Raw genomic sequence first — 27,129 nt, 5'->3', positions numbered from 1 at the left:
ACCCTCATTAGGCAGCCTCTACAGTATAATGCTCTCCCATTAGGCAGCCAGTATAATGCAGCCCCATTAGGCAGCTAATACAGTATAATGCACCCCTATTAGGCAGCCAGTATAGTATAATGCACCCCCATTAGGCAGCCAGTATAGTATAATGCACCGCCATTAGGCAACCAGTATAGTATAATGCACCACCATTAGGCAGCCAATACAGTATATTGCACCCCCATTAGGCAGTCAGTAAAATGCAGCACCATTAGGCATCCAGTACAGTATAATACACCCCTATAGGCAGCCTGCATAGTGTAATGCACCCCATTAGGCAGCCAGCACAGTATAATGCACCCCCATTAGGCAGCCAGTACAGTATAATGCACCCGAATTAAGCAGCCTGTATAATATAATGCACCCCTATTAGGCAGTCAGTACAGTATAATGCCGCTGCACTAGGCAGCCAATACAGTATAATGCACCCCCATTAGCTAGCCAGTATAGTATAATGCACCCCCATTAGGCAGCCAGTACAGTATAATGCACCCCCATTAGGCAGCCAGTACAGTATAATGCACCCCCATTAGGCAGCTGGTACAGTATAATGAACTCTCATTAGGCAGCCAGTACAGTATAATGCACCCTCATTAGGAAGCCAGTATAGTATAATGCACCCCCATAGGCAGCCAGTACAGTATAATGCACCTTCATTAGGCAGCCAGTACAGTATAATGCACCCCCATTAGGCAGCCAGTGTAGTATAATGCACCCCCATTAGGCAGCCAGTATAGTATAATGCACCCCCATAAAGCAGCCAGTGTAGTATAATGCACCCTCATTAGGCAGCCAGTATAATGCACCCCCATTAGGCAGCCAGTACAGTATAATGCACCCTCATTAGGCAGACAGTATAATGCAGCCCTATTAGGCAGCCAATATAGTATAATGCACCTCCATTAGGCAGCCAGTACAGTATAATGCACCACCGTTAGGCAGCCAGTACTGTGTAATGTACCCCATAGGCAGCCAGTACTGTATAATGCACCCCCATAGGCAGCAAGTACTGTATAATGCACCCCCATAGGTAGCCAGTACTATATAATGCATCTCCATAGGCAGCCAGTACAGTATATTGCATCCCCATTAGGCAGCCAGTATACTATAATACACCCTCATTAGGCAGCCAGTATAATGCACCCCCATTAGGCAGCCAGTACAGTATAATGCACCCCCATTAGGCAGCCAGCATAATGCACCCCCATTAGGCAGCCAGTACAGTATAATGCACCCTCATTAGGCAGCCAGTATAATGCAGCCCCATTAGGGAGCCAGTACTGTATAATGCACCCCCATTAGGCAGCCAGTACTGTATAATGCACGCCCATAGGCAGCCAGTACTGTATAATGCACACCCATTAGGCAGTCTGTATAGTATAATGCAGCCCCATTAGGCAGCCAGTATAGTATAATGCACCCTCATAGGCAGCCAGTATAGTATAACGCACCCCCATTAGGCAGCTAGTACAGTATAATTCACCCCCATAGGCAGCCAGTACTGTATAATGCACCCCATAGGTAGCCAGTACTGTATAATGCATCCCCATAGGCAGCCAGTACAGTATAATGCACCACATTAGGCAGCCTGTATAGTATAATGCACCCCTATTAGGCAGCCAGTATAGTATAATGCACCCTCATTAGGCAGCCAGTATAATACACCCCCATAAGGCAGCTAGTACAGTATAATGCACCACCATTAGGCAGCCAGCATAATGCACCCCCCATTAGGCAGCCAGTACAGTATAATGCACCCTCATTAGACAGCCAGTATAATGCAGCCCCATTAGGCAGCCAGTACTGTATAATGCTCTCCCATTAGGCAGCCAGTACTGTATAATGCACCCCCATAGGCAGCCAGTACTGTATAATGCATGCCCATAGGCAGCCAGTACTGTATAATGCACCCCCATTAGGCAGTCTGTATGGTATAATGCAGCCCAATTAGGCAGCCAGTATAGTATGATGCACCCCCATAGGCAGCCAGTATAGTATAACGCAGCCCCATTAGGCAGCCAGTATTGTATAATGCACCCCATAGGCTGCCAGTACAGTATAATGCACCCCAATAAAATAAAAAATCCAATACTTACCTCTCTTCCTCCTTGTTCCCGCGGTACTCCAAGCTCCAGCTCATCTCTGGATCGCGGGCGACGAGTACTGACGTCATCACGCCCGCTTCAGTGATGGCATCATTGACGTCAGACACTGACAGGAGGATGATGGGAGAATGAGCGTAATGCTCCTTCTCTCATCATGCGGTCAGCTGCATCTGCATCTAGTCGATACAGCTAACCCTGCAATAACGAGTGGGGGGCCCACTGCTGGCATCGGGCCCCCCACCGCCTGCTTAGGGGCCTCATAGAGGCCACGCTGCAGAGCAGGGAGATCGATTCTCCCTGCTCTGCCACTGAATGTAATTGTATCGGCGTAATGTGCTCACCGATTCAGTTACATATTGTATCTCCAGGTGGACCCCCTCTGAGCATGGGACCCGGGGCCATCACTCCCTCTGCCCCCCCGGTAGCTACGCTACTGTATGGGCTGATTTTACCTTCCAACAACTCATCATAGTGCACCTATTTACATGTCTGTGAATGAAGCTGCTTCTGGCTGTGGAGGCGGTAATGGCCCCTTTACCACTTGGGCCCCTGTGTGGTTGCACAGGTTGCGCCAATAATAAGTCCATCCCTGATATGTATATTTAGGATTATTTTACACTGATGGACGGGGCTGTAACATTCTGTATATTAATGATGTGTGAGGCTGTCAGACACAATAGTTGCATTTCGTATTTTCATAGATTGATTTTACCAGTAGTTTTTTATCTCAATGAGTAAAATAAGGTGACTTCGATGCAAACTTCTGTAATTTGGCTTTATATTACTGATAGACTTTGGCTGTAGATTGTCCAACACAATTTAGCACTGTCCAATGATCCTTTATTAGAAATATTGTAAGAAAAGTGTGGATGAGCTCTTAATCACAGACTTCGTTAATAAGTCATCATTTCTGTGTTGTGATCAGGTAATGGGTCATATTGTGCTGATATTGATGAATGTGGAGGAAAGAACAACTGTTCAGCGGACGCCACCTGTACTAACACAGTGGGAAGTTATATCTGTACATGTAATCCTGGATACACAGGTAAGGACAATACATCAGCAATATGTGAAAGTAATGGAAGTGACAGGATTATGTTAGTTAAGGCTACACTGGAGAAGATGCAATCAATATTATGTACCTTCTAGAGATGGTGTAAATCAGTTCACAGGACCTGTTTCAGCAGTCAGGTCAGTACTAGTGTTGAGCTATACCTTCCGATATTTGAAAGTATCGGTATCGGATTGGATCGGCCGATATCCAAAAAATATCAGATATCGCCGATACCGATACCCGATACCAATACAAGTCAATGGGCCACAAATATCGAAAGTGATAATGGATGGTTCCCAGGGTCTGAAGGAGAGGAAACTCTCCTTCAGGCCCTGGTATCCATATTCATGTAAAAAATAAAGAATAAAAATAAAAAATATGGATATACTCACCCTCGGACGAGCCCTGATTGTCACCGCTGCAAGCGTCTGCCTCCATTCCTAAGAATGCAGAGTGAAGGACCTGCGATGACGTCGCGGTCACGTGAGCGGTCACATGAGCGGTCACGCGACCAACCACAAGCTGCGACGTCATCGCAGGTCCTACACTCACTGCATTCTTAGGAACGGAGGCTGCCGGTTGCACCGCTGCGAGCCAGGGGCCGTCGGAGGGGTGAGTACATCCATATTTTTTATTTTTATTCTTTATTTTTTACATTAATATGGATCCCGATCCCCGATAAAGCAAAAATATCGGAACTCGGTATCGGAATTCCGATACAGCGAATATCGGCCGATACCCGATATTTGCAGTATTGGAATGCTCAACACTAGTCAGTACTCTGTGGCTGTCAGGCAGGAGACCTGCGAGAGCTGCCTCTTACCTTTATGGCATCCCGAGCTCCTCTTTTGGTGAGATGGTTTGGCCTCTCTTCGTTGTTGCGGTTTGACATCACACCAAGCCAGCTAATAAAAAAAAGAAGAGCTGTGGATGCTGCAGGTAGGAGGCAGTTTTCATGGCTTTTGTCATAAATTGCTGATGTCACCATTGGACCAGGTCATGTGAGTTAATTTGCACCATCTCTAGTATCTTCCCTTAAAGCAGTATATATGGAGATTGGGCAATCTTTTCCTTTCAATACATTTTCCTTTGTTCTTTCTGGAACAGAGAACCTGTCAAAACATGTTTCGTTTGTGATCCTGATGTTTTAATATTTTTTATTCCTGTTTTTAATCAGATAATATATGCAGATTGTCATTTTCTTTGTCACATCTACCTGTAATGTTTTATCATTAGTTAGAGGTAGGAATGGAACAATAATGGATGCATGGGTTACAGCCGCACCTAGGCCCTGGTGTCTAGGGGGCCTAAAAGATACTTTTAGCCTATATAAGAAGAGGAATACTATTAAACACCAGTTATAGTTGCAGATCTCATTAGAGATGCTATATTTGATTGCTATTTTTTTATTTTACTCTTAGGCTACTATTACATTGTGTGTCAGGTTCAACATGACAAAGTTAGCAAAAAGTTATTTTTAACTGTAAAACATTTTATATTAATTAGGTGATGGGATCCACTGTGTTGATATTGATGAATGTAAGAATAATATCTGCTCACCTAATGCAACCTGCACTAACACAATAGGAAATTACATCTGCACTTGTAAGAATGGATTCTCAGGTAAGTCCTTATTTTCCAGGTATTTAATTCTAATAATTATAAACAGATAAATTCATGGTTCTATTAAAAATCTAATGGAATGAACTGCAGTTCAGTCTAATCTACATGCCATACATGATCTTTAATTTGTGTCCAGTCAATTAATTCTTGCTTCTGAGTTGCACAATAATAAATTGTTGATATGTTTCAGGAATAATTTTTTGCTTTCACATTTACCTCTGATGGATGTCTTGGATGTTAAAGATGTAGCATTCTTTAGCTTAACACATAATGCATTAAAGGGGTTGTTCCCTTTCAGATAAATTTCGATAGAACATGGCTATAAAAGACAAAAAAAACAAGTTGAACTCTACTTCCCTGTGTCCACCAGTGAGTTCCCACCTCTGCTCCCAGTGTTAGACTTTGGCTATAGAATAGAGATAAGCGAATATTTAAATATTTGGTTTGGCTCACGATCATCGAATTTGCAATATTCGCTGATTCAATAGCCGAATATAGATGAACATGCACAGCAAAAAGCCGGTGTTTCCCATGCTGTGTGACAGCATGGGAAACACCAGCGTGGCGCTTCTCCCATCAGAGCCCTGCTGGGTCACACTGTCAGATGTTGGCATGACCCCGCAGAAATGCGATGACCCGCGGTAAAAAGCTTACCGCAGGTCAGCAGGCTCCAGCTGACGAGATACTACTTCTCCCATCCTAATAACAGTGACAGCAGGTGCTGCTGTTGGGAGAAGTAGTCTCTCGTCAGCCGACACCTTTGGTCAAAGTAAAAAAAAACCTTACCACCGTCAGATCGCGACTGACATCTGACAGCATGACCCCGCAGAGATACTGTGACTTGCAGTGGTGTAAAAAGCTTAACGCTGGTCAGCAGGCACGGCTGATGAGAGACTACTCCTCCCATCAGGCTATGTCTGCTGTCACTGATAACAGTGACAGCAGGATCTGCTGATGGGAGAAGTAGTCTCTCGTCAGCTGGCGCAAAGTTAAAAAAAAGACAAAAAACACATTATACCTACTTACCACCAAATCCCCGATGCCGTCCTTTAAAAAATGTAAAATAAAAAACAAGATATACTCACCTTAATGCTCTGATGCCCATGTGTTCTTTAAAATATCAAAAATAATAAACCACCATATACTCACTTGTCTGCCGTAGTCCATGTTATTCTGAGTGTCCCACAGCGATCTCACTCATAGAACAGTCACATCAATTCCCAGCCGCCGGCGATACACTGACAGGAGGTAATCTCTCCCGCATTGTATCACTGAGCTGCCAAGAGAGAGGTCACATGAGTTCATGATGAACTCTGGTGAACTTTCTCACACAGCAGTGGTATTGCAAGTGAGACGACTGGGGCTCTTCAGCTGATGAACTCGTGTGACCTCTCTCACGGCATCTCAGTGCTATACACTGCAGGAGCAACTATGTGTATCACCAGCTGTCTTTAAGAGCAGTCACATTATTGACTGCTCTCAAAGTCATCAAGATCATCTGGGTACATTGTGGATCATCTTCTCTGTGGACAGGTGTTGAATATTGTGGTTTATTATTTTATTTTTGCTGCAGGAGATGTTGGCGTCAGTGGATTAGGTGTTTGATTCAGATTCAATAAAGGAGTCGCTGTAATCATTTCAAATAAAGGACTTTCTTCTGGGTGTGTGTTTTTTTTATAATACCACTATGGGGTTAGTATTTAGGGCATCTTATACAGTGGGGAAGTACAAGTTCTCCTATTTAAAAAGATGAGAGAGGCCAGCGCCAGGGAACAGCACTTACTGTACCGCTGCTTCCCTGGCACCCACCATGTGGTACTGATGTGGCACACGTGTGCTGCAAGTATTACACACACGGACACTGACATCTCTGATGCCATTTTGATGTTAGCGTGAGCGCATTGGGAAAATCTCTAATGACGCTCGCGCTAGCGTCAGATAGGTTAAGTGAGTTCATGAGTTCGTTGGTTGTGAACTCCCATGACATTTCTGATGGCACCGGGAGCGTGAACACTTTCTCACATTCACGGTGACGTCAGACAGGTCCGACGAGTTCACCGCAAGATACTGGGCAGCAGTAGCAGATGTTGCTCAGCGTATGTGCTGGATGACAGGCTGTATAGTCACATCATGCAGCCATGGAGCCTGCCATCTAGATGTACAGTGGGGAAAAAAAATATTTAGTCAGCAAACCAATTGTGCAAGTTCTCCCACTTAAAAAGATAAGAGAGGCCTGTAATTGACATCATAGGTAGACCATAACTATGAGAGTCAAAATGAGAAAACAAATCCAGAAAATCGCTTTGTCTGATTTGGCAAGATTTATTTTGCAAATTATGGTGGAAATTTAGTATTTGGTCACCTAAAAACATGCAAGATTTCTGGCTTTCACAGATTATGCTGCAACACAGGTACCACGGCTAGCACCTGCCTGCGGAAGGGTTTTTTAATATTAGTATGTATATATAATATTTATTGATGAGCAAATACATTCAGCACTATTTGTTACTCACACGAATAAATAGTACGCTATTCGAGCTATTCGTTACTCTGTGAGTAATTAGCTATGTTTCTGATTCCATAAAGCTCTTTTAAGAGCTATTGAGAGTGAAGATTAGTTCTCTGTTAGGGTTTAGATAGCATAGGGAGAGATTTAATACCAGGGAGAGGAAAAGGCAGCCAGGGTGTTATCTTTGCAAGTACATGATGCAGATCTTTGCTAGGTTGTATGGTGTATAGTGTAGGAACAGAAGCAGGGTTTCATATCCAGTACCCTAATATACAAAACAGCTCTTTTTGAGCCAAATAACAATACTCAGTACCAACATAAACAAAAAATTTTTTTTTGAGCTGCATAATATTTCTGCGTACTAGCATATACTAAACTGCTTTTTTTTTTTACAGCTAAATAATATTCATCAGAGCCAGCATATATAAAACATCTTTTTTTAAACTAATTGCTAAATAATATTCCTTGCCCCTTGGGGAATAGCTAATATTTATCTAGCAGTTGTGCGATTGGCGCAAAACCTGCTAAGATATGCAAATGTCACTATTTAGCAGTAATTTCCCTGAGTCTGCTGCTGGCGTGTGTCATAAAGGTGATATAAAAAATTCTATTGGTTAAATAAATTGCATATATTTATCTGACAGTTGTGCCACTGGTGCAAAGCCTGCAGAGATACTATTTACCAATAATTTTCCTGTTTCTGCTTTTGGCATGTGTCATAAAGAAAATAAATTAAAAAAATATTACTTTGCTATTGGTTAAATAAAGAGCGCATATTTGTATAGCAGTTGTGCGACTGGCGCAAAGCTTGCAGAGATACGCAGATGTGAATATTTACCAGTTCTTTCCCTGAGTCTGCTGATGGCGTGCATCATAAAGATAATATACACTGGGTACGGAAAGTATTCAGACCTCTTTAAATTTTCCACTCTTTTTTTCATTGTAGCCATTTGGTAAATTCATTTTTTTCTCATTAATGTACACTTTGCACCCCATCTTGACTGAAAAAACAGAAATGTAGTAATTTTTGCAAATTTATTAAAAAAGAAAAACTGAAATATCACATGGTTATAAGAATTCAGACCCTTTGCTCAGTATTGAGTAGAAGCACCTCTTCGAGCTAGTACAGCCATGAGTCTTCTTGGGACTGATGCAGCAAGTTTTTCCCACCTGGATTTGGGAATCCTCTGCCATTCTTCCTTGCAGATCCTCTCCAGTTCCATCAGGTTGGATAGTGATCGTTGGTGGACAGCCATTTTTAGGTCTCTCCAGAAATGCTCAATTAAGTTTAGGTCAGGGCTCTGGCTGGGTGTCACGGGGGTACTGAGTAGACTACAGCTGATTACCCGGGCCCCTGCAATATCCCTCAGACTAGGGAAACCCTGTCTGTTCCTCTCCCAGAGTTTACACTGAAGGTGTGCATGACTGGGCCGCCAGGCCTGACCCTGACTCCTGTTTCAGTACTAAGCTGAAACCTCCACCTGCCACCCAGTGATAAAACCTCACACCAACCCCTACAGAAAGCACAGACAGGGAAAACTTAAAACGCACCACGCCGCAGACACACAGGAAAACACTACAATGTGCACAGGGCAAAACAAATACAAATATAGGAAGGAGAAATATGACGAAGGATAATACACCACCAGATACGATATTTCCTCTCCTAGACCACCACTCAAGACCGAGATCACTAGGCACAAGACACAAGCTATAATCGGCGACGCCCAAAGTTCAGCAGAACTATTTAAAGGCAGTGGGTGAGACCCAGCCTCCAATCCGAGTACCAGCTAGATTAACCCCGGACAACCTAGATGAAATCTAGCCGGCGCCACTGAGCGCATAGTGGACGAATCTGGAATTACCGCTGTCTGTCGGACGCCCTAGTGTGAATAGCGTCCGACATGACACTGGGCCAGTCAAGAATGGTTACAGAGTTGTTCTGAGGCCACTCCTTTGTTATTTTAGCCTTATGCTTAGGGTCATTGTTTTGTTGGAAGGTAAACTGTCAGCCAAGTCTGAGGTCCAGAGCGCTCTGGAAGAGGTTTTCACTCAGGATATCTCTGTACTTGGCTACATTCATGTTTCCTTCAATGGCAACCAGTCGTCCTGTCTCTGCAGCTGAAAAAAAACCCAATAGCATGATGCTGCCACCACCATGTTTCACTGTTTTGATTGTATTGGGCAGATGATGATGATTGCCTGGTTTTCTCCACACATCCCACTTAGAATTATCAGCAAAAAGGTCTATCTTCAACTCATCAGACCAGAGAATCTTATTTCTCATAGTCTGTGAGTCCTTCATGTGTTTTGTATCTAACTCTATGTGGGCTTTCATATGTCTTGCACCGAGGAGAGGCTTCCATCTGGCCACTCTACCATAAAGGCCCAACTGGTGGAGGGCTGCAGTGATAGTTGACTTTGTGGAGCTTTCTCCCATCTCCGTACTGCATCTCTGGAGCTCAGCCACAGTGATTTTGGGGTTCTTCTTTACCTCTCACCAAGGCTCTTCTCCCACGATTGCTCAGTTTGGCTGGATGGCCAGGTCTAGGAAGACTTCTTTCATTTAAGGATTGTGGAGTCTACTGTGCTCTTAGGAACCTTGAGTGCTGCATAAATTCTGTTGTAACTTTGGCCAGATCTGTGCCTTGCCACAATTCTGTCTCTGAGCTCATTGGCCACTTTCTTTGACCTCATGATTCTCATTTGGCCCGACATGCACTGTGAGCTGTGAGGTCTTATATAGACAGGTGTGTGCCTTTCCAAATCAAGTCCTGACAGTTTAATTAAACACACCTGGACTCCAATGAAGGAGAAGAACCATCTCAAGGAGGATCACAAGGAAATGGACAGCATGTGACTTAAATATGAGTGTCTGAGCAAAGGGTCTGAATGCCTATGACACTGTGATATTTAATTTTTTGTTTTTATCACATTTGCAAAAATTACTACATTTCTGTTTTTTTTTTCAGTCAAGATAGGGTGCAGAGTGTACACTAATGTGAAAAAATGAACTTTTTTGAATTTACCAAATGGCTTCAATGAATCAAAGAGTTAAAAATTTAAAGGGGTCTGAATACTTTCCATACCCACTGTAAAAGAAAAAAAATTCTCATAGTTCTCATCTTATGGCCTTACCAGTCTGCTGTCCAGGAAGCAGGCACTGATGCTTCATGCCCACAACCTGTGGTTGAACAACCGCAACAGTCAGAAATCACATCCAGTTCATTTTCCCAGTGCAGCATTCAGTTGTCACTGTCCCAGACATGTCACAGGAAGCAGAAATGTCCACCAACCCACTCACGTGGCCAAACGCTAAACAACCACATTGCCAGATTGCTAGCCTGAAAATGTTGCTGATTTGGCTTGTGGGAACTGAGTCTTTCCACGACCTCTTGGCAGTGGCAGCCCCACGGTACTCGATTCTCAGTTGCCACTACTTTTCCGGTGTGCCGTCCCCACATTACATAAGCACTTGTAACACAATATCAGCTGCGTTCTGGCCAATGCAGTCACAGGGAAGGTCCACCTAACCACAGACAAGTTCTTGTGGACAGGGACACTACATTTCCCTTACAGCACCCTGGGTGAACCTGGTGGAGTCTGGGACAGAATCAGAGGCTTACAAAGCACCTCCCTCCCTGCAGGACCCGGATTCCGCGGCCATCTTGGATCCGGGCACCTGCAGCGAGGAGGAGGTAAGAGACCCTCGCAGCAACGCGATCACATCGCGTTGCTCCGGGGGTCTCAGGGAAGCCTGCAGGGAGCCCCCTCCCTGCGCGATGCTTCCCTATACCGCCGGCACACTGCGATCATGTTTGATCGCGATGTGCCGGGGGTTAATGTGCCAGGGGCGGTCCGTGACCGCTCCTGGCACATAGTGCCGAATGTCAGCTGCGATAGTCAGCTGACACCCGGCCGCTATCGGACGCGCTCCCCCCGTGAGCGCCGCCGATCGCGCTGGACATACTATCCCGTCGGTGGTCATACGGGCCCACCCCACCTCGACGGGATAGTACGTCCAATGTCAGAAAGGGATTAATAATGTATGTCACACAGACCCTGTCAGGAATGGATTTAGGAGGTCGGGCAAACTGATGTTTCATTTATCTTTTCTATATTTCACTATCTGATTAGACAATGTATGTACAGTATATGTTCCTTAAAACATCAATCTGTAATTTTATATTTTACATTAACTGTAAAATATTTTATATTACTCAGGCAATGGAATCCAGTGTGATGATATTAATGAATGTGAGACCGACAATACCTGCTCACCTAATGCAACCTGCACTAACACAATAGGAAATTACACCTGTACTTGTAAGAATGGATTCTCAGGTAAAGGAAAATAACTGATCATAATTTATTGTTATGATAGTAAAAATACCATAACTATTTATATAATTGCCTTGTAATGTTTAATTTCCTGTTCTGTCCAGATGTCACTGTATCCCAGAATTCCAAGCGGAGGAAGTTCACCAACCACCATATTGGGACACCCAAGTGATGGGTGTCTCAATATGGAAACTGCTGCTGGTACCAACCTATTGCGCGGTCCCTCCCGCGGAAAACCGTCGCACCACACATACACACACACTCTATACGCTGTACAGAATACATTCACACATTCACAAACTCACACACACTCTCACACTCACGCAGCCTCCTGCATGGTACCACCAGCGGAACACCAATGCGAACACGCCTCCGCCAGGATCAGCCGAATGATTCACTGACTGCCGCCATCTTTGTACAGGAGGAGCTCATGCACAGTTTTAATGTGACCAATTTTATCTGTCTGCACAAAGATTGCGGCTGTCTGATTAGCTGCGCCTGCACGAATTCCACACAGGTGCAGTGAATTATTCGGCTGATCACGGTGGCAGATGTGTGACATGTCTAAAGGCAGAGGAAGCCGGTCACGTGGGGTTTTCCCATGAACGAAAGTTCATTTAAAAAATTGACTGTGTCTGACATCTCCTGCTCAGGGGAGGAAGCAAAAGATAATACTGACATTACAGCAGGGGATCACAGTGGATTCATTTTGTGAGGTAAAATATTTCACTGACTGTTTTTAAAAAATATTTAACCTCTAAATGTATCCTCTGCAATCTCCTGCTGTAATATCAGTATTGTCTTTGAGGGGAGAACACAGCACAGGAAGGAGAGAGACAGGGGAGATAGCACATGGGGTAGACAGGTCAAAGAAGAGCGCACAGACGGGAGAAGTCAGCACATGGGGAAAGACAGAGTGGACAGGTGGGTGAGCACATGGGGAGAGAGATTCTAAACACTGCAAAGCCTGCCCCCTTCGTGACATTACCGTCCTCCCGATGCGATAACATTGGACCTCCATCTAGTAACTCTATATTCCAGGATAAGAACCTGCAAAGAATCATACAGTAGATAGATGCCTCCTGCAGTCTGGTAGTGAGCATACAGCGATTCCTGAGAATACCACAATCTAGAACAAGTTCATCCTCATTATTACTAACACTACACTGATGGGACCAGAAATCTGTACTGTAACAATGGTTCTCATGTAAGAGAATGTAATATTATTAACACTTCAATAATGCAGAATAATGTAGAGTATAACATGCCAAAGAGGAGGGCACTGGATAAATGTACCAATAGTATCATAGGATACATACACTTACAAGTGAGATAATAGTAGACAATATATGGAGACATTATACGTCCATATATCCATGTCTATTTTGTTGTAGCGTTTTTTGCTCTGAGGACCGCTCCGCACACCATACATGTTATTACAGTAATTTACCTTTGTTCTGCAATGTGACGTCAGGCTACTCGTCACGGACAGGTGGACTTGGCTTCAATGTTATGTATCTGAACAAGCCATCACCCTTCTGAAAATAGCATAGCTGGTCAGCAGCAATTTGTGGTACAATTGCACGTTTACTGCATGATTCCTGGCCGTGAGGGAAGAATCGCTAAGTTTATGGGCACATTTATAGTTTCAAGCAATCTGACATTTCTTTTATGACTCATGAACACAGTAGAGGCCTGTACAAGGAGCTCCATTATCCCTGTGATGCTGTAGATGCCCTGTTTGTCTTCTGTTTGTGTCCTTTGGGAAGAAACATTTTTTTCTATGCCTCCATATGAAATTTAAGAAATATGGCAGCCCTGTGATGGCTGTATATAATGTATGAGGCCTTAGACTTTCTGTACAATTTTTTGTCATCTATGAACCAGACAATCTCTGCTATAATAGATTGATTCATTTTATTTGTTCACATCACAGGTAAATGTTCCCATATTCTGTTATTTCAACAGCTGTTCATACAACCATGTTATGTGTACTATGTTATAATATCATTGATGTAACTGTGAAATATTTTATATTGATCAGGTAATGGGACTCACTGTGATGATATTGATGAATGCCAGACCGGTAATATCTGCTCACCTTATGCAACCTGCACTAACACAATAGGAAATTACACCTGTACTTGTAATGATGAGTTCTCAGGTAAATGAATATATTATTTATAGCATATCGGTAACTTGGACTTCAGTCTTATTTTACTACCAGTATGAATTTACTCCAATGCCATTCAAGAGTAATAATTCATTCATTACTGTTCAATCTTTCACATGACTGTGGTTAATCTGCGCAGTCACATCCACACTTACAGAGACCATCGATATACTGAACTAAACATTGCTTTATCCATTGGCTCCATAGGGCTCAATGTACCTGATAGGAAATCCAGTCCTTGATCTTGATTTACAGGTCAATGATGACAACACGCATCTTGTAAAACTTAATAATGTTCCTTCAACTGTCACCTTTTAAACATTTAGGGCCATTGTATAGAAATTAATCTTGAAAAATCCTAACACTAAATTCTGAAATTGAAAATCAAATAACTAGACTTAAAAGGGTTTTCCACAAACAAAGTACACTTTGATTAATAGATCTTGTAATGATATTAATTTCCACATTTAGATGTGTGTAAATAAAATGTTCCTCTGCTGAGATAATCTTATAAGATTATCTCAGCACAGGAAAAAAAACTGAACACATCCAATTGTGGAACCTATTTTTATTCCAAGATCTATAGCTCAAAATGAACTTTGTTCAAGGGAAAACCTCTTTAAGTCTGCGGAAAAATCAAGTGTTTAGTTCTGCTGTAGCGCCTCCACTGGTGAAGTATAGTATTGCACAGTTTTTAGTAAAATTAGTGGTCAGTCTGTGTAATTAGAGAATATCCATGGAGCATTTTGGAGCTGTTCACTCTGATGTATAGAAATTGATTTACTGATGAGAATCTTACATTAGAAAACTTGTGGTATATTATCTTGCTCCTGAATATAAATATAAATATATATATTCCAACATCTGGTCTATTCTAATTACTATTTGCAGGTAATGGCACATACTGTTCATGTGTTAAACCGTGTGACCCAAACTACTGTAGTAATGGTGGGACATGTACAAAGGTTGGTGTGAATTGCAGTCCTCAATGCACATGCCTGCCAGCATTCACTGGTGGAACATGTACAGAAGCAGCAGAGTCCTTCAGTGCAGAACTAAGACCAGGTAAGTCCCTATTCTCAGACTGTAACTAGACTTCTATATTTTTATAAACTATAATTCAGAACATTCAGTTGAGCTAACGGTGATATCATGATGTTAAGTGAACATACTTTACTCATTTACTACATTTAAGGCTAGTGTGTCTCTTCCCTTTACTGCTTTTCTGCAATGACAATTTATATTTCCTATATAATAAAATGCGATGTTTTTCATTTCTTTAGACACAAAGCAGAGATCTGTAATGGTCCATTTATCCTCTAGGAGAAACTTTAGTTATTATGAAGGATATGATCTGGTAGGTGTATTTCTATGTATTACACACAAAGAAAAAGAAAAAGAAAGAATGAAAATAATGTGGTTGAATAAATATGCACCTCGAGATGAAAAGATGATCAAGATGAAAATATTAAAATAGATAAAATGGTGCATATGCAGTGTATATGAAATTCTACACACCCTTTTTAAACTTCCACGTTTTTGGCATGTAAAAAAAATCATAGCAAGAACAATTATATTTTAAATGGTCACCATAATCTATACAAATTCATTGAGAAACAAATTAAAATCTTTCCAGAAGAAAATAAAAAACTAAAATAATCTGGTTGCATAAATATGCACACCCTTAAACTAATACTATATTGATGTATCCTTTGAATTTAAAACAACATTTAGGTTTTTTTATGCAGGAATCTATTAGCATGGCACATCTAGAATTGGCAATCTTTGCCCACTTTTTTTGCAGTAGTGCTCCAAATGTGTCAGATTGCAAGGAAATGTACAGCCCTCTTCAGGTCAAGCCACAGATTTTCAATTGGATTTATGTCTGAGATATGAAGGGTCACTTCAAAACGTTGATCTTCTTTTGGTAAAGCCAATCTTTTGTTGATTTCGAGGTATGCTGAAAGGTGAAATTCCTCATAAGCCTCCTTACCTTGACAAGCCTGCTGGTATGTCACTCTCCATAAGGAGAAACGTTACCCCTTAGACCCCAGTCCAGAGCCTCTCACCTAGCCAAATCAGTTCTCATGCTTCGCACTGACGAGGGCCAACAGCCTGAAACACCGTGTCTGCGAATTGAGATACTGATTTGGCTTTTATCTTAAGTCATATTGCACGACTCGTTAAAGGGTTGATTGTGACTTGTAGGATCGCTACTTCCAATAGGTGGCGCTATAGAGTTAAGTCCTCTTTTTTCCAGCAGAGGCAATTTGCATCATTATGTTAAGAATTTTCTTACTAGATTTTCAAGAAAAATTTACTTATATTTGGAACTGGTCATAATTCATTTTACCTTGACTATAACTCCCATTTCCATATGTTGAAAAACAGTACCAAAGTATAATGCTGCCTCCACCATGCATCACTGCGGGTATGGTGTTCTTTTTTCCATATGTGTTTGGTAGACTTGGTGTAGGTTTTGGAAAAAGCCAGGATTGGGTGGATTGTTTTCTATGAAAAGACCAGGCCAGACACATGAAGAATACAGGAGGCTGTTGCTCATGCGGTACACAACCAGCACTTACCAGAAATTTCTATAGTTCCTTTAATTTTGCTCTGAGCCTCTTGGCAGCCTATCAGCCTTCCTCTTCTTATCTTCTCATTAATTTTTGAGGGATATCCAGTTCTAGGTAATGTCACTTTTGTGCCAAATTTAAACCATTTCTTGATGACTATTTTTCTCAGTGTTTCATGGTTTAATGCCTTGGAAACGTTTTTGTACCCTTATCCCAACTGAAACCTTTTAACAACGAGATCCCTTTGCAGTTTTATAAGCTGTTTCCGGACTATGGCTTTTGTTGTAAAATGCAACTGTGACACTTAGTCACTATTCATGGGCAAGCCATGAGGCAGGGTAGTCAGGAGGTCCAAGGTCAGATTCCACGAGGGCTTGAGTACAAAGGGGTGATACAAAAGCGTGGTCAGGAAACTATCTAGGGTTAAATGCCAGAAGGGTATGTCAAAACCAGAAGGAGAAATCCAAAAGAGTAGTGACAACAAAATTCAGGGTCATCCACAAGATCAGAGTCAGACACAGAGTAAACCACACGTATCAGAAGCAAAACTACAACTGACACAGACTAGCTGGCTAGTAGCTAGTAAATTACCTACCAATGATTAGGGATTAGAGACACCTCAGGAAATGCCTGTAGACTAAAAAAGATTGAGCAGCAGAGCTGTCAATCAAACTGCTGACAACCCAGCAGGCCCCAGGATTAGATTGGATAGCTGGACTGTCACTCACAAAACTGACAGTCCTGCACACTCCAGATCCCATCGGGCAGCTGAGCTGTCATTCACATTGTTCCTTGGCCATGTCAGGAATAACTCACCTTTATTTAACATGAGTATAAATGTGAATGGATAATTCTGAAAACAATCACATCCCCAATTGTAAGTGGGTGTTCAAACTTATTCAACCAGATTACTTTAATTTTGTTTTTCCCTCCCCTCAAAATGATTTCAGTTTGTCTCTGAATGGATTTGTACAGATTATGGGTGGCATGAAAGGTGGAAAAAGTTCTGCTATGGTTTTTTTTTACATGACAAAAAGTTGGCATTTTAACAGGAGTGTGTCTTACTTTTTATTTTTACTGTATATCTTCATGAATGCGGGTTTTACAAGTGTCTATTTAAACTATCTTCATAATAATATTATTTTCGAATTCAGGGGATACATATGCGGACAATATAATAAATTACAGAGTAAAACATATTTCAACAACTCAAGCAAGAGGAGTGGGAGCCCAACTGAAATGCTTACAATCTATGAGATAGACAAATATACTTTTATCAGCCATCTTGTACAGATCTGTTTATCATGTAAATGCTAGATTTCAAGTGTTTAAAATATTTAGAAGGCACCAAATATTACCTACTTCTAAAAGATATGACTGTAATCAACTTCAACTAAATAATTATATATTTTTAAAGACTTGCATTCTGTTTACAGCAGGACCCTACAGGGTTTATTATGGGCTAAATCTGACTCTGATGGGCTTAGTGGCAGAGAAGTGACATATTAAGCAGAAAGGGGTATTCTCAAGTTGCTTCTTATAGCTATGCAGTCTCCTTATAGCCTCAATACTTCCTGGCTTCTGGCAGTGTAGGCTCTCCACTTGAGTGATGTTCTGGGAGTAGTCAGAGCTGTAGTATTAGGAGAGCTATAAAGCTCAGCACAAATTTTGCTGTAACACATTCAGTCCTCACTGATATCACTATATTTACACATAGAACTAACAGGGTATTTGAAGAAGCACACAGCTCAAGACAGTGAGAGCCCAGAGCCATGATTAGGAGATCTGTTAAGAAAGCTGCGGGGCTAGTGATTTTGCTAAATTTATATTGGCAGTTGCTCAGAAACGGAGAGACAGGGTAAGAGATATGAGCAGTTAACTACTATGTTGACTTTAATTGTCTGACAAGACTTAATTGGGATGTTAAGAGTTAACCCCTCTCCTGGAATGTAATTACTATACACTCTCCAGGCTCTGCACAGGTATGAGCTGTACACTATGAAAGATAAAAGCCGTTATTGCAGGAGAATGGCAGCTGACATAATAAGTGGATTGCAAACTTGCTTATGTTGTTTAGCTAAATAAACCAATTTCATACCCTTCATACTTCATGGTTTACCTAATATTAGAACTAAGTGTTTTTTGTTTATTTTACTTATGCAGATTAGTTCCAAACTTCAAGAAGATATGAAAGATTTGTTTGATAATTCTACAAGTAATATGACTAATATACTTTGGTGAGTAACTTTACTTATGCTGTGCCTGTGTGTTCATTCCTAATAAAGGCTCATAGAACCTTTATTATTTTTTTAGAATATACCGGGAGAATGCACTCTTGCCATTAACCAATGCTCTACAAAAATTCAACTTACAGATGTAATATCTGCCAACATTCTTGCTGCAATAATAGCGTAGTGTACTTCCTACAGATGACCAGATCTACCAAGATTTGCATTCCCAAAATTATGTGGATTTTATTCTCTTTAAAATGAATGCTCCCTATTATGCTTTCAGGTCTCTCCAGACCCCAGAGAATAATAAATGTAGACAGTAAAATGAAAAGCAAACAAAACTAATACTCCCTTCACAGCTCACCTGTACTGCTATCCCCACAACTCTCGATCCATTTCTCATCGCCTTTTCCTTTCCAGTTTACCTGCTTGCTTCTCAACTCTCAACTAGGCCTTAAACATCACAGTGCATGCATATAGTGTCATTACTCAGGTGGCAGACATCATAACGCCATGATGTCATGACTTGTGATGGAAAGGCATACAGTAATGTTGAATACCTAGTCAAGGTGGAAGTCTTGGCCTAGGCAGAGCCTGGGTCACATGAACATATAAATCAGAAAAGTGTCTGTGAAAAAAATCATAGAATGCAACTATTTCACTCAGAAATTGGAGGCCCATTCAAGTCTATGGGTGTATTCAACACTTCGGACTGCACTCGTATTTCCACAGACTCACACAATGAAGAAGATAGAGAAATGTTGTTGTCCTTCTTCTCACAGTGTGTTTTGATTCTCTTACCAGAGAGAATCAGATCACATTATGCTGACACTTAATAATAATAACACATCTTGTTATTAGCTTCTCTACTGAATTTCTGTTTTTGAATTTTATATTTTTATGTGTATTTACAGGAACGATGTCAACACGAATATGACAGCAATATTCACCGCAAAATTTAATTATAAGGCAAATATAACTATAGTTTTTTATCTAAATGATAAACTAATAGAAGATCTTATGAAAACTTCATCTCGAAGAAAACGTTCAGAAGTAAATGAAAATGACACAATTTATATTGATTATGTAGACGATGGAGATAGATGTAAGTTTTAATAGTTATCTGTATGCTGTAGGACAAATGTTAATATATTCTAAAATGTCCCCTTTCACTGTTTTATGATACAATCTTTTCTTTGACTAGTAAAGCATGAAATTATAGAGCGTGAGTCATCATACAAGATTATTAAACTAGATAGTAGCGGAGTTATATCAATGTAATTCTGACAATTTTCTGGCTTAAATATATTTATAAAAATGCTGAACATGAATACTATATTTATGTTCATTTGTGTCAGAAAATAAATGCTACGCACCAATATACTAACCTTTACTACAATTTTTCTAAACATGACTAGGTTCACTTGGAATTAATTTGTAGCTGCACCATATTTCCAAACAGACACATTACATTAATTGTTTACCTGTAGATCAGTCTTTCTGAACATGTTCAAGGGCATAGATGGATAGATGCGACTGTTTTTTTGTTGTTGACTATTTAAGCGGAATTGGTTGAAGATTCTTGGTTTTGTGTCCTATAATTGTTGTGGTGCTGCCTCTATTTTCTTTTTTGTGATTAGATAGATAGATAACCACACCTCTGCAACATAAGACATCAGTATTATACATACTCTAGATTTTGAGTTGGGGTCCTTACACTTCAGGTTATGACCCTGAATGTGTTACACATGTTTTTGTTTGAAACACAGTCTAGACAAAATTGGGACATGTCCTGATGACAACAGGTGTTTTCATATATCATATCATCAGTGATTATGAAATGAATATTTTGGCAGTAGACTACAGGGGTGGAACTTGAAGTTTTTGCGCTCCAATTCAAATTCTGTATTTAATATTACCCCCATGTTATGATCCAAGTGGCAAGGATCGCAAGTAGGACTAGCTAAGTAACTAAACAGACTACAAACTCTGGGGAAGTGGTAACTGAATTGACCGCAACCTGATCCTATCCGCACACAACTATAGGTAGCCGTGGAACATTACCTGAAAATCCTAGACGTGTCTTCACGGCCTGAGAAACTGACTATTCCTAGAGGGAACGAAAGTCCTCACTTGCCTCAGTGAAATGACCCCAAAGATATAGAATAGCCCCCCACAAATATTAACGGTGAGTTAAGGGGAAGGCACAAACGCAGAGATGAAATTAGATTTAGCAAATGAGGCCCGCTAACACTAGATAGCAGAAAATAGAAAGGGGGCTGTGCGGTCAATTGAAAACCCTATTCAAAATATCCACGCAGAGATTGCTCGAGCCCCCGCACCAACTAACGGTGCGGGGGAAGCAACTCTGTACCCCAGAGCTAACCAGCAGCAAGAAATCACATATTAGCAAGCTGGACTAAACTCATCATACACAGAAATCATATTGCAGACTGATGAGCAAAAAATAATTAAACAGAACTTAGCTTCTCCTGAAGAGACTGAAACCGAAGATAATCAGAAGCAATCAGAATAGCACTGAATACATTGACAGCCGGCAACAAGTGGAAGTGAAACAGAGCTAAATAGGAAACTCACAAGTGAATAACGAGGCAGCTGATCAGCCACAGACCCGCAGGATAACAAACAAAGCCACCAGGGGGAGCCCAAAACAAAAGTCACACAATACCATCTGTGAACACAAGAGGGAGCCTGAAAACAGAGTTCACAACAGTACCCCCCCCCTTGAGGAGGGGTCACCGAACCCTCATCAAAACCCCTGGGGCGATCAGGGTGAGCCACATGGAAGGCATGAACCAAATCGGCCACATGAACATCAGAGGCGACAACCCAGGAATTATCCTCCTGACCATAGCCCTTCCATTTAACCAAATACTGAAGCCTCCGTCTAGAAATACGAGAATCCAAGATCTTCTCCACCACATATTCCAATTCTCCCTCAACCAGCACAGGGGCAGGAGGCTCAACCGGAGGACCCACAGGCACCACATACCTCCGCAACAACGACCGATGAAACACATTATGAATAGCAAACGATGCTGGGAGGTCCAAACGAAATGACACAGGGTTAAGGACTTCCAAAATCTTATAAGGACCAATAAACCGAGGCTTGAACTTAGGAGAGGAGACCTTCATAGGAACAAAGCGAGAAGACAACCACACCAAGTCCCCAACGCGAAGTCGGGGACCCACACAGCGACGGCGGTTGGCAAAGCGCTGAGCCTTCTCTTGTGACAGCTTCAAATTGTCCACAACATGATTCCAAATCTGATGCAACCTATCCACCACAACATCCACTCCAGGACAGTCAGAAGGCTCCACCTGACCCGAGGAAAAACGAGGATGAAACCCCGAATTACAAAAAAAAGGAGAAACCAAAGTAGCAGAACTAGCCCGATTATTAAGGGCAAACTCAGCCAATGGCAAAAAAGTCACCCAGTCGTCCTGATCAGCAGAAACAAAACATCTCAAATAGTTTTCCAAGGTCTGATTAGTTCGCTCGGTTTGGCCATTCGTCTGAGGATGGAAGGCCGACGAAAAAGACAAATCAATGCCCATCTTAGCGCAAAAGGTCCGCCAAAATCTAGGCACAAACTGGGATCCTCTGTCGGAAACCATATTTTCAGGGATCCCATGCAAACGAACCACATTTTGAAAAAACAGCGGAACCAACTCGGAGGAGGAAGGCAACTTAGGCAAGGGCACCAAATGGACCATCTTAGAAAAATGATCACACACCACCCAGATGACAGACATTCTCTGAGAGACAGGGAGATCCAAAATAAAATCCATGGAAATGTGCGTCCAAGGCCTCTTCGGGACAGGCAAAGGTAACAGCAAACCACTGGCACGAGAACAGCAAGGCTTAGCCCGAGCACAAATTCCACAAGACTGCACAAAGGAACGCACATCCCGCGACAAGGAAGGCCACCAAAAGGACCTGGCCACCAAATCTCTGGTACCAAATATTCCAGGATGGCCCGCCAACACCGAAGAATGAACCTCGGAAATAACTCTGTTGGTCCATCTATCCGGGACAAACAGTCTCTCCGCTCCAATCTCGGAAGCATCAACCTCGACCTGGAAAGGAAGAGAGACATCTGGCTGACATAAGACCGGAGCCGAAGAAAACCGGTGCTTCAGCTCCCGAAAGGCCTCCACAGCCGCAGGAGACCAGTTAGTAACATCAGAACCTTTCTTGGTCAAATCCGTCAAAGGCTTAACAACACCAGAAAAATTAGCGATGAAGCGACGGTAAAAATTAGCAAAACCCAAGAACTTCTGAAGACTCTTAACAGATGTAGGCTGCGTCCAGTCATGAATAGCCTGAACCTTGACTAGGTCCATCTCAATAGTAGAAGGAGAAAAAATGAAACCCAAAAAAGAAACCTTCTGGACTCCAAAAAGACATTTTGAGCCCTTCACAAATAAAGCATTGGCACGCAGGACCTGAAACACCATCCTGACCTGCTTAACATGGGACTCCCAATCATCAGAAAAAAACAGAATATCATCCAGATACACAATCATAAACTTATCCAGGTATTCGCGGAAGATGTCGTGCATAAAGGACTGAAAGACAGAAGGAGCGTTAGAAAGTCCAAAAGGCATCACCAAGTACTCAAAATGGCCTTCGGGCGTATTAAATGCAGTTTTCCATTCATCACCCTGCTTAATACGCAAAAGGTTATACGCACCACGAAGATCTATCTTGGTGAACCAACTAGACCCCATAATGCGAGCAAACAGATCAGATAACAATGGCAAAGGATACTGAAATTTGACCGTGATTTTATTTAGAAGGCGATAATCAATACAAGGTCTCAGAGAACCATCCTTCTTAGCCACAAAAAAGAACCCCGCACCAAGAGGGGAGGAGGAGGGGCGATTAAGTCCTTTCTCCAAAGACTCCTTTATATAACTCCGCATGGCAGCATGCTCCGGCACTGACAAATTGAAAAGTCGTCCCTTGGGAAACTTACTACCAGGAATCAAATTTATAGCACAATCACAATCCATATGAGGAGGTAGAGAAATGAGTTTGGGCTCATCAAATACATCCTGGTAGTCTGACAAAAACGCAGAGACTTCAGAAGGAGTGGATGAAGCAATTGACACCACAGGAGCGTCGCCATGAATTGAATTCCCTGACAACCCCAACTTGACACAGACATTGCTTTCCAATCCAGGACTGGATTATGAGTCTGCAACCATGGCAGACCCAACACGACAACATCATGCAAATTATGCAATACAAGAAAGCGAATCACCTCCTGATGAACAGGAGTCATGCACATGGTCACTTGTGTTCAGTACTGAGGTTTATTCGTAGCCAATGGTGTAGCATCAATTCCCCTTAGTGGAATAGGGAATTTTAAAGGCTCCAAAACAAAACCACAGCGCCTGGCAAATGACAAGTCCATCAGACTCAGGGCAGCACCTGAATCTACAAAAGCCATAACTGGGTAAGATGACAGGGAACAAATCAGGGTAACAGACAAAATGAACTTAGGCTGAAAAGTACCGATGGTGGCAGATTTATCAACCTTTTTTTTTTGCGCTTAGAGCATGCTGAGATAACATGAGCTGAGTCACCACAGTAAAAGCACAACCCATTTTGCCGTCTATAATTTTGCCGTTCACTTCTGGTCAGAATTCTATCACATTGCATAGACTCGGGTGTCTGTTCAGAAGACACCGCCAAATGGTGCGCAGGTTTGCGCTCCCGCAAACGCCGATCAATCTGAATGGCCAGAGTCATTGACTCATTCAGACCTGCAGGCGTAGGGAACCCCACCATGACATTCTTAATGGCCTCAGAAAGACCTTTTCTGAAATTTGCAGCCAGGGCACACTCATTCCACTGAGTAAGCACCGACCATTTCTGAAATTTCTGGCAGTACACCTCTGCTTCATCTTGCCCCTGAGACAGGGCCAACAACGCTTTTTCAGCCTGGTTCTCAAGATTAGGTTCCTCATAGGGCAATCCAAGGGCCAGAAAAAATGCATCCACACTGAGCAATGCAGGATCCCCTGGCGCCAATGCGAAGGCCCAATCTTGAGGGTCACCACGCAAGAAAGAAATTATAATTTTAACTTGCTGAACGGAATCACCAGAGGAACGAGGTTTCAAAGAAAGAAACAATTTACAATTGTTCTTAAAATTCAGGAACCTAGATCTATCTCCAGAAAACAACTCCGGAATAGGTATTCTAGGCTCTGACATAGGACTGTGCACAACAAAATCCTGAATATTTTGTACCCTTGCAGCAAGATGATCTACACTGGAGGTCTAACTCTGAATATCCATATCAGCAGCTGAGTTCAGAGCCACACCAAGATTAAGAGGAGGAGAGAAGCTAGACACACAGCAGCTAAACACACGGCAAAAAAAAAAAAAATTCCTCAAGGCTTCTTTTCTCCTGCTTCTGCCATGCAATTAACGCTTTACGGGCCGGCTGTACTGTTATGATCCAAGTGGCAAGGATCGCAAGTAGGACTAGCTAAGTAACTAAACAGACTACAAACTCTGGGGAAGTGGTAACTCAATTGACCACAACCTGATCCTATCCGCACACAACTATAGGTAGCCGTGGAACGTTACCTGAAAATCCTAGACGTCTCTTCACGGCCTGAGAAACTGACTATTCCTAGAGGGAACGAAAGTCCTCACTTGCCTCAGTGAAATGACCCCAAAGATATAGAATAGCCCCCCACAAATATTAACGGTGAGTTAAGGGGAAGGCACAAACGCAGAGATGAAATTAGATTTAGCAAATGAGGCCCGCTAACACTAGATAGCAGAAAATAGAAAGGGAGCTGTGCGGTCAATTGAAAACCCTATTCAAAATATCCACGCAGAGATTGCTCGAGCCCCCGCACCAACTAACGGTGCGGGGGAAGCAACTCTGTACCCCAGAGCTAACCAGCAGCAAGAAATCACATATTAGCAAGCTGGACTAAACTCATCATACACAGAAATCATATTGCAGACTGATGAGCAAAAAATAATTAAACAGAACTTAGCTTCTCCTGAAGAGACTGAAACCGAAGATAATCAGAAGCAATCAGAATAGCACTGAATACATTGACAGCCGGCAACAAGTGGAAGTGAAACAGAGCTAAATAGGAAACTCCCAAGTAAATAACGAGGCAGCTGATCAGCCACAGACCCGCAGGATAACAAACAAAGCCACCAGGGGGAGCCCAAAACAAAAGTCACACAATACCACCTGTGACCACAAGAGGGAGCCTGAAAACAGAGTTCACAACACCCCATTGATCAAGTGCCATTTATAATACTAGTGTTTTCTTATATGTCTAGGGGGTCTTTGGGTTCCTTAGACACCTGGGCCTATGTTTGCATTCTACTTCTTCACCTCAATGAATACTTCCTGGCCTCTGTTTTGAGCAGAATGATGACTGCATACACAACACCATGAAGATTGACAGCTGCTATCTATTCAACATGCAGTGGGGAAAAAAGTATTTAGTCAGCCACCAATTGTGCAAGTTCTCCCACTTAAAAAGATGAGAGAGGCCTGTGACTGACATCAAAGGTAGACCACAACTATGAAAGTCAAAATGAGAAAACAAATCCAGAAAATCACCTTGTCTGATTTGGCAAGATTTATTTTGCAAAATATGGTGGAGAATAAGCATTTGGTCACCTAAAAACATGCAAGATTTCTGGCTCTCACAGACCTGTAACTTCTTTAAGAGGCTCCTCTGTCCTCCACTAATTACCTGTAGTACTGGCACCTGTTTGAACTTCTTATGTGACTTGTAGGATCGCTACTTCCAACAGGTGGCACTATAGAGTTCAAGTCCTCTTTTCCTCTGAAGAGGCAATTTGCATATTAGTATAAAAGACACCTGTCCATTACCTCAAACAGTCACACTCCAAACTCCACTATGGAGAAGACCAAAGAGCTGTCAAAGGACACCAGAAACAAAATTGTAGCCCTGCATCAGGCTGGGAAGACTGAATCTGCAATAGGCAAGCAGCTTGGTGTGATGAAATCAACTGTGGGAGCAATCAAAAGAAAATGGAAGACATACAAGACCACTGGGAATCTCCCTTGATCTGGGGCTCCACGCAAGATCTCACCCTGTGGGGTCAAAATGATCACAAGAACGTGAGCAAAAATCCCAGAACCACATGGGGGACCTAGTGAATGACCTGCATAGAGCTGGGACCACCATAACAAAGGCTACCATCAGTGACACACTACGCCACCCGGGACTCAGATCCTGCAGTGCCAGACTTGTCCTCCTGCTTAAACCAGTACATGTCCATGCCCATCTAAAGTTTGCCAGAGAGCATTTTGATTATCCAGAAGAGTATTGGGAGAATGTCATATGGTCTGATGAAACCAAAGTATAACTGTTTGATAGAAAACAAAACTCATTGTTTTTGGGGTAGACAGAATGCTGAGTTGCATCCAAGGAACA

At 42.2% G+C, this 27,129-nt stretch overlaps 1 protein-coding gene across 1 annotated transcript in view; it reads left to right on the top strand.

Moving 5' to 3' along the window:
* Positions 1 to 27,129, top strand: part of LOC143803981 (uncharacterized) — a 521,136-nt gene that overhangs the window by 480,356 nt on the left and 13,651 nt on the right. Inside the window, exons 116-123 of the mRNA XM_077281733.1 lie at positions 3,073 to 3,192; positions 4,708 to 4,824; positions 11,558 to 11,677; positions 13,719 to 13,838; positions 14,739 to 14,912; positions 15,131 to 15,204; positions 18,587 to 18,660; positions 19,569 to 19,759. Of these exons, the coding sequence (XP_077137848.1) occupies positions 3,073 to 3,192; positions 4,708 to 4,824; positions 11,558 to 11,677; positions 13,719 to 13,838; positions 14,739 to 14,912; positions 15,131 to 15,204; positions 18,587 to 18,660; positions 19,569 to 19,759 (990 nt within the window). The remainder of the gene's footprint in view (positions 1 to 3,072; positions 3,193 to 4,707; positions 4,825 to 11,557; positions 11,678 to 13,718; positions 13,839 to 14,738; positions 14,913 to 15,130; positions 15,205 to 18,586; positions 18,661 to 19,568; positions 19,760 to 27,129) is intronic.

The sequence above is a fragment of the Ranitomeya variabilis genome, chromosome 2 (assembly GCF_051348905.1).
Source record: "Ranitomeya variabilis isolate aRanVar5 chromosome 2, aRanVar5.hap1, whole genome shotgun sequence".
NCBI classification, from domain to species: domain Eukaryota; kingdom Metazoa; phylum Chordata; class Amphibia; order Anura; family Dendrobatidae; genus Ranitomeya; species Ranitomeya variabilis.
The sequence above is the reverse complement of the archived record's forward strand: the minus strand, read 5'-3'. Positions and strand labels throughout refer to the sequence as shown.